Source organism: Gymnodraco acuticeps, unplaced genomic scaffold (genome assembly GCF_902827175.1).
Source record: "Gymnodraco acuticeps unplaced genomic scaffold, fGymAcu1.1, whole genome shotgun sequence".
Classification (NCBI taxonomy): Eukaryota; Metazoa; Chordata; class Actinopteri; order Perciformes; family Bathydraconidae; genus Gymnodraco; species Gymnodraco acuticeps.
In genome coordinates this window covers 2,350,340-2,363,597 of record NW_022990693.1, presented here as the reverse complement: position 1 = coordinate 2,363,597, position 13,258 = coordinate 2,350,340, and the positions used below count along the sequence as shown (strand labels likewise).

General features: G+C 41.9%; 1 protein-coding gene across 1 annotated transcript in view; it reads right to left on the bottom strand.

Moving 5' to 3' along the window:
• Window positions 1–13,258, bottom strand: part of ryr1b (ryanodine receptor 1b (skeletal)) — a 145,672-nt gene that overhangs the window by 63,276 nt on the left and 69,138 nt on the right. The window contains 18 exon segments of the mRNA XM_034230545.1: window positions 1,462–1,511; window positions 1,764–1,885; window positions 2,735–2,802; window positions 2,903–3,018; window positions 3,253–3,376; window positions 3,455–3,530; window positions 3,614–3,691; window positions 4,446–4,586; window positions 5,950–6,039; window positions 6,140–6,218; window positions 6,561–6,724; window positions 6,840–6,980; window positions 7,246–7,336; window positions 7,568–7,788; window positions 9,458–9,627; window positions 10,986–11,106; window positions 11,208–11,319; window positions 12,870–13,053. Coding sequence (XP_034086436.1) covers window positions 1,462–1,511; window positions 1,764–1,885; window positions 2,735–2,802; window positions 2,903–3,018; window positions 3,253–3,376; window positions 3,455–3,530; window positions 3,614–3,691; window positions 4,446–4,586; window positions 5,950–6,039; window positions 6,140–6,218; window positions 6,561–6,724; window positions 6,840–6,980; window positions 7,246–7,336; window positions 7,568–7,788; window positions 9,458–9,627; window positions 10,986–11,106; window positions 11,208–11,319; window positions 12,870–13,053 — 2,148 coding nt within the window.

The window sequence follows — 13,258 nt, the reverse complement described above, 5'->3', positions numbered from 1 at the left end:
TCATTCATTCCAATTTACAAAAAAACTAAACGATCCACTGATTGACAGACGTCTCTTTCCCAATGTAAGTCAATGGGAAACAGTCTTATTTGTCCCGAATGATGTCACAGGCTGCTGTAGTACCACCGTTGGCCACTATGAACATTTGCTTTAACACCCTGCTCACTTTCTTCAAACAAAGACTTGAGATCTACTTTGCAAATTGACATGCAAGCCAATCAAAGCAGACTGGGTTTTCGGGATGGTAGCTTACAGAGACAGGTGGTAAAACAGATTGTTTCTGATAAAAGGTCAAAGAAGGTACATTCAGACTGACAGTGTGAGAAAAGTAATGTGATTATTTAAAAATGAAATCACTGTAACATATTCTGGTAGAAACCCCAAATGAAAGTTTGAATCTGAAAATGTGCATCATGAGTCCCCTTTAAACATGTATAACGGTACATTGCTATACTGTGATTTAATTTGCAGTTTGACTCTTGTAGAGGATCAGTTACAGAGACAAATGTTCAACATAATGTGTTACAAACTATTAGAGACACATGGTGGTAAAGGCAGATGAGAATGAGGATACAGAAGATACTGCTTTATTATAACAAGGCTGATAAAACCATGCATACTGCATCTCTCCACACTGGTATTTATAAAAGAAGAGAACGGGTGGGAGAATGTGCACACTTCACTTGTACTTCACACCAGGCATACACACGTTTCTAAAAATAGCTACAAGTGATATGGTGGACGTGGAATATAAGATGATGTAACCTTAGCTAGTGTTTCAGTCTACAGAGCTCAGTGTAAAACGTTCATCTAAGCACCCAAGCCTTTAATGATGAATAATAAATCAACGTGACTACGGTTTGAGACACATGTCATAAATGAATTGTATTGGTGATATAAATAGCCACATCTGTTCTGATGATGTTGGGAAGATTTGGTTCAAATACTTGTTTCCTATTCCTCCCATTAACAGGTCTTATAAGTGGTACAAGAACATTATTATTGTGAGTCGCTTTGGAGAAAAAGCGTCAGTTAATTGAAATGTAATGTAATCAAATATGAATGCGCAAACAAAAGAGTGAAAATGGGGCCATTGCACGTGCAACCATTATAGCTCCATTATGATTGATAGTCATGCAACGATGTAAGTTTAAAAATCAATAAAGAATGCTTGTTTCTGTCTTTATGTGTACACAGAGTTTCAGTTGTGAATCCACAAAGAGATTGTGCGTCCGAACCAGGTTACAGAAAACATCAAAGCCAAGCAGAAGATGAGCTTAAGACAGAGAAGCATTAAACGAAGGGATCCAGTGAGAAGTCAAGAGAGAATGAGAGTGTGGGAGGGTAGAATCAGTGGTCATAAGTATATAACATTGAAGAAAGACAGAGCAAAAAAACTAAATAAATAAGACAGAAACGGAGATGGAGATAGGGCATAACACCAGCATGCAGATTCCTTACCAAAGAGAGATACTCTGTGTCTCACCAAAGCAGCCAATTTACAGAAGATACTGAGGTAGGAGGAGAAAAGAGGAAAAGGGAAAAGGAGGGGACAGCAAAACAGGGCAGGAAAGGTTTGAGAAAGCAAAAGGGAGATCAAGGTAATTGACTGGATATTGCACATAAGAAGAGAGGGATGGAGACACATGGAAGAGGGAGAGTGACGGGAGAACAAAAGACTGTACTAAAGGAGGGGTAGATGGGGATGAGTTCCAATCACAACCTTTGGAATATAAATGAAAGCGTTTAAGCTCAGTAAATACCTTGCAATCATCTCCTTCTCCTTGTTGGAGGAATGCCCTCCACTGCCCAACAACTTTGCAGGAGTGGAGAGGAAGTACAGGCAGTGGTTCTTGAAGTACTGATTCACCAATGGCAAGAGGATCTATACAAAAACAACAACCAGGGATTCAAAATTGGAGCAATACTAAAAAATACTTAGATCAGGATTCATACACTTTTTCACCAATGATTTTCAATGACTTCTCCATGACCTTTACCTCATTTTCCATGACCAAAACAATGACTCTTTCTCAGCGCTACCACTGAAAATGGTTTATTTTAACATGGAACAGGAAAATAAGGTCTGAAACATGTTGTGCCTATCTAAAACAAATCCAATAGGCTTACTAGCTCAACTCAAATCTCTCACCAGCAAAATACCTCGACAGTTAAATGCCTTTTTACGTTTCATGACTATACGATAGAGTATGTATTATCATTATAGTATTACTATTTCGGCAATTAGATAAAATATAAATTATATTTGATGCAACTTTAGTTACATTTCCATGACTTTTCCAAAACTTTGGGAAAAATATTGTTTTCCAGGGCCTGGAATTAGCATTTTGAATTTCCATGACTTTTCCAGGTTTTCAATGACCGTAAGAACCCTGTTAGATAATCACAGTTTTGCTGGATAATATTTTGAATGTTGTGCCTCTACTGGGACATTTAAACAGTCATATCTGATTGGTTAGCTGGCCGGCTCTGTTGTGAGAGGACATCTCTAAGCAGTTGACCAATCAGCGCCAGTGTAACATAGTGATGACACTATGGTATGGAGGGAACTTTGGGATTTTAGCCTTTGCAGACCATGTACATGCACAACAACCTCTAAAACACACTAAAGGGAAGGGAAACCCCTAAAAGCAGCATAGGGCCCCTTTAAGTGGGTTCAATCCCTAGAAAGTGGAGGTTCTGTACAGCTTTAATGCAGCATTGAACATCTCACCTTGGCAAAGAATTTGATCTCTTGTTCATGAGGTGACTTCTCCACTCTACCACTGCTAACCACAGCCTCTGTTCAAAAAACAAACAAGAATGAAGCAAAGTCAGTTCCTAGTCAAAAGGTGCATGATGGAGTTAACGTTACACAATTCAAGTATTGATGTTGAATTACCAAGATGGGCGATGAACTCCTGGGCGATGTCCATCCATTTCAGGAGTTTCTGGAGGAAGCCGTAGGCAAAACGCTTCTCGATGGAGGAAATGTCCTGTTCCATGTCCTTCAGTCCCCTGAGGGTGGAGAGAAGAGGGAGTAAACATGAAATAGATAGACAGAGAAACATAGATACAACTGGGCCATTCCTGTTATTCACCAACAATCCTGTCCATGATTCACTTTTCTTTCTTTACAATATGCATAATACATCATTTTCCTGTCACTGTCAATCACACATGCCAAAGTGTTGCTGCGAAACAGGTATAATCCAAATATCTTCATGTAAATGTTGAGTACTTCCTGCGTACCTTGTCACAGAGTATCCGTTAAGCTGGAGGAACTTGAGCATGTCCTGGGCCTTCTCCCTGTCCCGGGCCTTCTCCTTAGCCGTCAGGGTGTCATAAGGCACGAGCAAAGGATGGGTGCCACTGCCTAAAAGCAATAATCTAGTTACTCAACACACCACAAACTAGCAACCAATGCTTCAAATGAACTTCTCAGCCATCTTACCTTTGGCCTGCAGCTCCAGCTTCTTCTTCCTGCCCCAGGTGTTGTGATAGTTCTCTGCCAGCTGCTCGGCCATAGACTGGACGGAGAGAGGGAGAAAATGAAAATGGTCAGGCTCCTTTCATATGAGATCTATCAGTGCTGTGACAGAGAGATTCGTACCTGCAGCTCTCTGGACAGAGCCATTCCTGCGATGTCTATTGGCTGAGGGTTGTAGCCCTGACTGGGGTCATACGTGGCCTGCAGACAAAAACACACCATACAGACAGATTATTATCCATGGGAGGTTTATTGACTAGAGGACACCAGAGGGTTCCCGTAAAAAAGCTTGAACTTCTTCCATTTCAGTACATACAAGTGCAGAATGTTTAAGAAACACCGATATCAAAATGTATTAGTACAAGTAGGTATGATTATTCATTTCCTTCAACTTTTTATAGCCCTGGAGTGAAAACTAAGTGTCACATTATCATATTAGATTCCATTGGATTTAAACAACTTTAAACAATAAATATGAGTCACTTTAATTGTTCTATTATTATTTATTTTCATTCTTTATTTTCTTTGAATCTTTCAAATAAATGTCTCTAAGCAAAGGATAAATAAGGTCTCATCAGATAAGTTATTTTGTATTTTTGTCATGAATTACTACTTATTGTATTTGTAGTAAAAGTGTGATATCAATTTGTATGAAATGTTTGAATTGTCATTTATGGTGATTGTTTTTGTTTCACTACCATTCTTGATCTTGTCAAGATCAGTTGTTTTGTTTGTTGTGTTAATGTGCCTTGATGTATACATGTGTGTTTGACCGCACCAAGAATAGCCAGTGCTAATGCTAGTGCTAATGGGAATCCTTATAAAGAAATAAGACCGTAATAGATCTCTCATTGTTTTGTTGTTCTCTTTCGTAATAACCATCCTTTTCTAGACGCCAAAAAGGACACACAGCATCAAACACAAATACCCATCTTTTCCCCCCTCTCTCCTGTACCTGAGCAGTTTGGGAGATCTTGCGTGTGACGGCCTTCTTCTCCACTTCCCCCTCCCCATCCCTGGCTTTATCTAGAGTCCACTCCCAGGCCAACATGGCTTTCATGGATTCCTTGATGGGCCAACGATAAATCTCCTTGTCCTGAGAAACAAAGAGGATTTTATTGAAAATGGAGCATTTAAACAATATATTTTATTGTCAAAAGATCCTAAACACATTAGAATTAGAGATGAAATGTTCTGCAACACTGGTTTCATCTAATCAGAAAGCACATTTAGGTATCTGTAATAGATACACGTATGTATTCACTTATTTAAAGTTTAGTACCTGTGTACGGTGCTGAAATTGTCAAAATAATGTTGGAAGCCCCAAACCTTTAACTAACATGAAGATTAAGGCTACATACACTATGTACAGGTTTAACAGAGTGTGAATCTGCTTCTGCCTGAGACATATCAACTCAGCATCGATACTGCTCAGGGCTCATTTTTTGAAAATTCTCTTTGAATAGACATGGGCTGCATCTCACTTCGGTTAAATGGATTCCTTGCGTCCCTCACTTGCGTCGTTTCCCTGCGACTAGTCCCTCCCACCAGGGAAGCATGGAGAGACGCAAGGGAACCACGAGAAGCAGGGAAATGAGTTTTAAGAGCAATGGGACGTCCTTTCCTCCGGAGCGTCACGTGAAGCGACGTCCGTTTGTGATGACGCCGCACAGCTGATCGTCTGACAGCAGCCAGATCAGTGCATGCGCTGCATCGTCCAATCAGTGAGTGATACACAGTAAGGGGGCGGGGCGAATATCTGAGGATTTCACCGGAGGATGGTAGTTGCTCGATTATCGCTCCTCGATCCTCGGTCCTCCGACAAAAATAAGGCCACTGGGACGCTACTCAAGATGGCGCAGACAAATCAACTTCCGGTGATGCCGAGCCCGAGGAGCGAGGAAATGAAAAATAACCGAAGTGAGACGCACCCATGGTTTTTTTGTAAAAGGAAATTAGCTGGAAGCTCACTCTCAAACACATATAATACAACTGAAGAGGTAGTTGAAAGCTGAATACATAAGCCAATACTCTAGAGACAACCCCTGGAAGTCGGGTTGGAAGAAATACTTGTCACATTGTAACAGGACAAGCATACAACCCTGTAGAATCTGGGAGCCGTTTCTCTAAAAGAAACCATCCTACTCATTTGGATAGGTAGAAATGAAAAGAACTCAGTGCCGTACTCTCCTGCTTAAAGGTAAACTGCCACATATACTTAGCTAGTGCCACGCCTCATTACAGATACTTAAACAGCAGAGGTACATTCTCTGCCTTAAAACAGCAGTTAAGTTAGTAGAGTAATATGGCGATCCAGAAGGAATCTGAGCCTGGCTGTAAACTTGTATCGACTCAATAGCTAGTTAGGTCAATCAGCAGGTCTGATTATTAAACAGACATTAACTCATGCCCGCTGACGCCACAGCACATTATTAGGATTAAGATTGAAGGATACGTACCTTTTCAGAGAACGTTTTGTAAGGTCGGAGCATCGGGTGGGTCTTAGAATTCTCATCCAACACCTCTCCATAGGTCCAGTTGTTCTGAATCTGAGAGTCGACACAACCATTGAGATCATTATTACAGATTACTAACCATTAAAAAACAAACAGGGACTTCATTCGTATCTGATGATCTTCCCCAACTGACCTTTTCAAAGGCCCATCTGTCATGAGTGTGCTCTGCGTACTTGTTGATGAAGGCGTCCAGCCTCTCGGGGATGATGGTGCTGTGAAGAAATGAACTCATATTAAGTGTGAGGTTATGAATTGACTGTACATTTCAAATATTTTTATTATTGTAGGAGACATTTCCTTAGTTTGAATTCTTTATCATTTGGAACATGTGGTTTCTCCATTTGTTGTGTTTGACATCGTCATTTTATTTTCCTTAACTACTTCATATTTTTAGTATTTGTTTTTTAAAGCTTTACAAACTTACATTTACAGCTCAAAATAATTTCCTAAAAATCAAATCTAAATCTAAAAAGGGCATAACAACATCATTTTTAGTTACAAGTTCGAATTGATGTTTTGCTATTGTTATATGTATATTGTGTCTTTGTGCTCACTTGGTGGTCTCCACTGGCTTTGGATCAAAGTTTCCCTCAGCGTCCACAGAGGCCTTCTTCTCAGTGGCGGAGGAGAAGGTGGCGTCCACGTAGTCCGGAGGGATGGCTCCAGCTATGGCACAGAGGCACGGCATGGCGATCTTGAAGAGCTCTGCGTCATATTTCTAGAGCCGGGACGACATCAGAGGAGTCACGTTGATGATGACACACGCTTAAACCTGTGCAATTACAGAATATCAACATGCCAACATGTGTGGACAACCAGAGCGTCCATCTCACCTTGTGTGCCAAAGACTCAAAGATTCCCCAGAAGAGTTTACGAGTAAGATGCAGCTCCTCCTCTGAGGTCACCCCGAAGTTAGCCCATCCGTTAGGCAGGCAGTAGTACCTCCAACAGCGCTCATAGTGATTGGTCAACAGCTGAAATCATAGATGGAAACACAATGAGCACACTTTTTAATAATTGGTATTTGCAAGAAAGCTAATTATTCGTAATATCTGTATACAACAACTGTACTGCAATAACCACTGTAACATAGTCCACGTGTCGGTAATGCATTTCTTCTGCACTTTAAACACAGGTTGGTTAGATTGTCCATGTTGCATTATTTATTTTACTGTTCGATTGCAATTTTAACATGTGATGCAATGTTATACATTCAATACAATGAAATAGCAGACAGACCTTAAGAGGCATCTTGGCGTATTCGTTGAGGATGGGAACATCAAACACCAGCCGTCTGAGCAGGTGCTGCAGCATGGAGGGCCGGAGGTACCTGTGATGTCATAAAAAGGCTTTATGAGGAATGTTATTACCAATGTTTCACATGGGATGTGATTATTCCCTTTCGGGGTCGTTTGATACAATATGGTGGTCGATTCATGGTAACAATCATATTTGCTCTCCTGGCCATGGTTGGGGTCAAAGACTGTGTGAATACAATCCTTTAGATGTCTAACTAGCAGAAGCATGTTCTCTACACAGATAGCCTGGGTCTGGCACTGACTTGCAGAGCGACACGAGGCACTCCTCGATGACGTCCCTCTGAGCCTTGGTGAGGGCTCGGCCGCGGGACAGCCGGTAGATGGTGTGCAGCATGGAGTCGATCATGATGGCGCGGTGGTCCGTCCCAGCATACAGCGGGGCACACTTGGTGAGCAGAGGCAGGACAGCCGAGCAGAGGTAGCGGTTCAGGGCCAAGGCCATCTCAGTGGTGCTGAAGGCCAGCTATAGTCACAGAGGAAGACAGGACATGTATTCATATGAATGCAATACTTACAGACAGTGGTGCGAGTAAATAAGTACCCAGATCCGAAACCCAGGTTCTACTTAAGCCCAGCTGCCCGGAGTCACGGGGCCTTCGCCACTCTCTCCAAGACTCCTGTGGGGAGACTCTCGCCGGGATCCTTTCCCCTCGCCCAGCCTCTCATTATTTGTGTTGTTTTTGGTGTTGCCACAATAAATGTGCCGTGGTTTTTGGAAACCCTTGAACGTCTCTCTCTCTCTTTCCGTTGTGGCCACGAGCCGGTCATAACAACTGGGACTCGTCTATCGTGAGTATGAACCGGGAGTTAGTTGGGTTGTTTTGGCGTTGTCTGTACCTGAATTAGCCTGTGTTGGTGGCTAGCTGGAAGCGGGTGCAAGGGAGCACGTATCGCCCATGTGAATGTTACGTCACGTGTCGGGATTCCCTCTGATGACAGTGACGTATGTGGCCTTATATGGTGATGTGTATGCACTCTAGGGGTGCCTAGGCGTTACTTTGGAACGCGTATGGTCCCGGGTTTTGTGAATTTACTGAATATACACTCTTTTTGGGTTTTAATATTGTTTTTATGGGCTGCTACTTTAATTCAGACTGGGACAACAGTGTGGAATTATCCTTGTTATATGGACAACATTAACACATTTAGAATGTGTTAATGTTGTATTCATGTTTGTTTGCCTTTCTTACTTTTATTTAAATGTTAGTCTACTCTTTATGTTTGCATTGTGTCTGCACTGTGGCTTTGCTGTTCTACTGAAATCCCGCCTAGTGGAACAAATAAAGGATTTCTGATTCTGATTACTCAAGTACCATACTTAAGTCAAATGTTGAGATAATTGTACTTTACTTGAATATTTCCATTTAATAGTAATTTATACTTCAACCCCACTACATTTAAGAGGTAATGCTCTTTAGGAGAGTGTGTGTGAGAGAGAAACTCCCATCATCCTATCATTTACATCATTACAAAAACCTATATAACACACTACAGAAGAGGGAACACCACAACAAGCATAATAGGGCCTTTTTAAACTCTCCATTACCACTCATAGTCACGCTTTACAGATAGAAACCCATGATATATGATATAATGCTGCACTACTAATAGACCCAGTATTTTAAAGTATATCAAACTGGCTCCACATTGACAAACTTCAATACAAAATATGTATGTGTTGGTAATACAAACAGGATAATATGATAATACATTCTGCTCTGCAAATTGAGTACTTTTTGATACCCAGTACATTCACCTGAATTCAGGACTTTTGCTTGTAATGGAGTATTTAAAGACCAGAGTATTTCTACTTGATTTGAGTAGGAGGTGAGTACTTCCTCCCTCTCAGCTCACAGATGAGTAAGCAGTGACCCCTGTGGTTTAGCTCGTGGTGTGTGTGTGTGTGTGTGCGTGCGTGTGCGTGTGTGTGTGTGTGTGTGTGTGTGGTGTGTGTGTGTGTGTGTGTGTGTGTGTGTGTGTGTGTGGGTGTGTGTGTGTGTGTGTGTGTGTGTGTGTGTGTGTGTGTGTGTGTGTGTGTGTGTGTGTGTGTGTGTGTGTGTGTGTGTGTGTGTGTGTGTGTGTGTGTGTGGGTGTGTGTGTGTGGGTGTGTGTGTGTGTGTGTGTGTGCTCACCGTGTCCAGAGAGGCTGCAGCCCTCATGTCGGGCAGGAAGCCGACCTCCAGCACGTGCAGCAGGAAGTCCTGGTTGTCGATCCCGTACACTCTGTCCAGGAACAGCACCATGGAGGCTTTGTGGTCCGGGACGAAGCTGGCTGACATCTTCGGCTCAAGGATCTGAGTATCTGAGGTTTGGAAACAAATCAATCATATAAGGCCAAAATATATTCAAACAGTATACGCTTACAAGATTCTGTCCAATATACAGATATGAAACAGATTTAACATCAAAATGTGACGTGAAAAAGGTTTACTGTTGGTCTAGAAGATTACAAATATTGGTTATATTAGATTAGACATACTTTATTGATCCCATATTGGGAAATTAACTAAATTAACAAAATAAAAAAATAGAATAGAATACTAAAATAAAAGAGCAATATCCTACCTCACTGCATTTAAATTGTAAATGTTTGTAAATTAAAATTACTTTGTATATTTTATAAAATATATAGTAGCCTATGTTTATTATTTTTGTTTAGTAGTAGATTTCTAAATGTTAGCGTATTCAAACTTATTCTGTAAATATTTCATATTGGGCATTCTCTAGATCAGGGGTCGGCAACCTGTTTGATATTAAGTGCCATCAGAAATGTAAAGAATTGTCAACGGGGGGGGGGGGGGGGGGGGGGGGGGTGAGGGGGTGAAGAGCTCGACGCTCGTGAACTGTCTACAGGGGGAGCCTCGCTGCGGGGAAGCAGTGACCTCTTTCATCTGTCAGCGCAATTTACATGATGCCGCTCACACAAATTAAAATAATTGGTTTAAACGGCATAATAATAAGGACGATCGTCCGTTCTGTGATTCTCCAGAACACACAGATGGCCAGTCCGCCCCTTTGTAGCATATTATTTCGATGAGAGATGAGCAGATCGCCTCTGGGCTTTCAACTAAAGACACAGCCACGCAAAAACTGCGGCATGTGTACAGGTCCTTATGGGTACTGCAAGTGCTTTCCTCTGTGGTGAAACGATCTGCACCACGGAGGAAAGCGGCAGAAAGTCGCCTGGAGTCAAAGAGAGCGGGGCTGCGTTGCGTGCATGGCTTCCTTCTGCAGGGAACGGGGAGACGCGCTCTGGCGGCGGTCTCGTTCAGGATCCGAAAATAAAATGTTAATATTTTGCACACTTATTCCTAGTGTGCCACTGGTTACGGTGCCGCGTGCCAATGGTGGCAGTGCCAGGGGTTGCCGAGCCCTGCTCTAGATACTCTATGGATATACATATTTCAATCATATATAATTGAATTGTAGTTATACGATAATTATAATTGTGATATTGGTATTTCCCCTGTTTATCTTAATAATAATGTATTTATTCTATTCATTTGAAACAACTGAAAACAGATGTTGGTGCTCAGAAAAAGGCACCATGTGGACACTACAGAAGTGCACAGTTCTCAGCAATTCATTGACCTAATCATTCATATATTGCTGATACTATTCAAGAAATAGTTCTCCACAATTCCAACTTGAGTGTCTCACCTTTGCCGTAGGCAGGGATCTGCACAGAGAGGCTGATGACCCCCACCAGGTCCTCTATGGGCACCAGAGACCTCAGGATGGCCCGGATCCTCAGAGCTTCACCCTTTCCTGCTTGGATCAGCTGTAGAAAAGAAGATTCCACACACACTGTATGAGACTAAAGTGCAGCAACCACATACTGTACAGAACAAATGTGCCCAGAGACAAAGCCGCTAAACTAACATGCATCTCAGGGGCGCAGCGACCCAGCAGATCGATGAGGGCGGAGTAGAAGGACATGATGGCGTTCCCCAGGTGGACGCGGTTCTCCTCCTGCTGCTCCTCACCACCAAACCTGCCAATAACAAAAAACAGGCTTTCATATCATTTTGATCAGGAAAGCTTGAACGTTACATTTAGGTCAGTTTATTCATATAGCACATTTCATACACACAAGGCAAATGCTCTAAATAGAAATACAAAAAAAACATTCATAATAGAGAAGGTTGTTAAAAATCATTTTATGCTGAAAGGGGTACAGAAGTATAATAATAAAATGTTGTTGAACAACCTCTGGAAAAGTAGTTGTAACAAGGTTTTTAGCCTCAATTCAGAAAAAAATGTAAGGTTGGGGCCAACGTCAGATGTTTTAACGTTTATTCCAGATAAAACCAAAATCTTCTTCTATGTTTTTTGTTCTAGCTCTGGGCACAATGAGTAACACTTCATAATGCCCGAACGGCAACAAGCGCTCCGTTCCCAGCTGTGTGCGTCACTTTTTAGTGTCCCCTGGTTTCCAGTGTCTTTTGAGCTTCTTGCAGCGTTTTGTTTTTATAGCGCTTTGAATAAACACTGGGCATGTGTTGTCAAGTTGGTGAAGACGTTTCTTCATCTGTTTTGGCACATTTGTGATTTGATATTTGCATCGTTTCTGAAGCACAGCTCATTTGTCTCTCCTAATGGAAGTGTGTCTGGCCGTCGTAGCTCCATCCTTGAAAACAAAACAGGCACTACACACTGATCATTCTTTTCTTTTAGACTGTTATATGTAGGGCTGCAAGATTGAGAAAACATTTGTAATTGCTATTATTTCGACTGATATTGCAATTGTGTCAGGAGTAGGGTTGCAAAATTCCGGGAATTTTCAAAGATGGAAACTTTCCACGGGAATAAACTGGGAATTTTCTAAATTGAAGGCTGGCTCTTCACAGGGAACTTAAATATAGTTGGGGAAAGTATGTTTTAGCATAATCTTGACTAAAACAAAGAGATGCCGTTCAAGTACACTTGAATATCCATGCCATAGCACACTGCTTACTGCATGGCTATTGAGACCGCACCCCCTACAGGCACTGTGCATTCCTCCATCACATGCACAGATGAGTAATGTTTAACTCAACATTCCTGTTTTCGTTCTTCAATTAAACAAATAATTGTTCAATAAAATAATTAAAACTGAAAAATCTGAAAAATCTGTTGAAATGTCATGTTTTTTGTTTAATTTTGCATCGAATATTTCCAAAATTCCCCAGCTTAACTTCCCATGGAAACTTTCGGAAATGTTCCGCCCCTTTGCAACCCTAGTCGTGATTCACGATATTGGGGGTATTTATAATTTTTGCATCATAATTCTCATTAACATTGAAAATATGTGGTGTGATTTCTAAAGACATGTCTGCAAGACTCTGCTTTTTAGGCCGGGATCTCACTACAGCTCCACAATACTTCTTTCAAAATTGTATTTGAACACTTATTTAGGGAATATTCTGCTTACTGCAGTTCCAATTCAGCACTAGTCCATATTGCAATTTCACTCACATGTGAATGAATTGTGGAACCCTGGTTATTTGTATTGTGTTGTCACACACTGAGAGGTAAACATCCCTCTATCCCGCCATCACTCACATGAAGCGTCGGTCCTTTTTCACCGTGGGTCCGTCCCTGGCCGGGTCCTCTGAGATCTTGATGGCCTCCTCCATGGCAGCCAGCAGACCGTTCCCCCCCTCCCCTCTCAGGGCAGGGCCGAAGCACTCGGGCCGACGGATGAGCAGACGCACCACCACGTTGGCGTTCTCCTCCACGCTCTCTCCTGTAGGGAACAAACGTTAGTGGCTGTTAGGATCTGGGCTTTTGTGTTTCCAGTTTTATTTTGTGAGATCACTTTCTTTGTCTACACTTCCTTCCCCGCCTCTGCCCTGCTCTGATTCTATCCAACTGTGTGTACTGACCTGCCCTTGTGTTTTGCCTGCCCTCTCCAGCTTATCTATTTCCCAGTTTTACTCTGTGGGTTTATG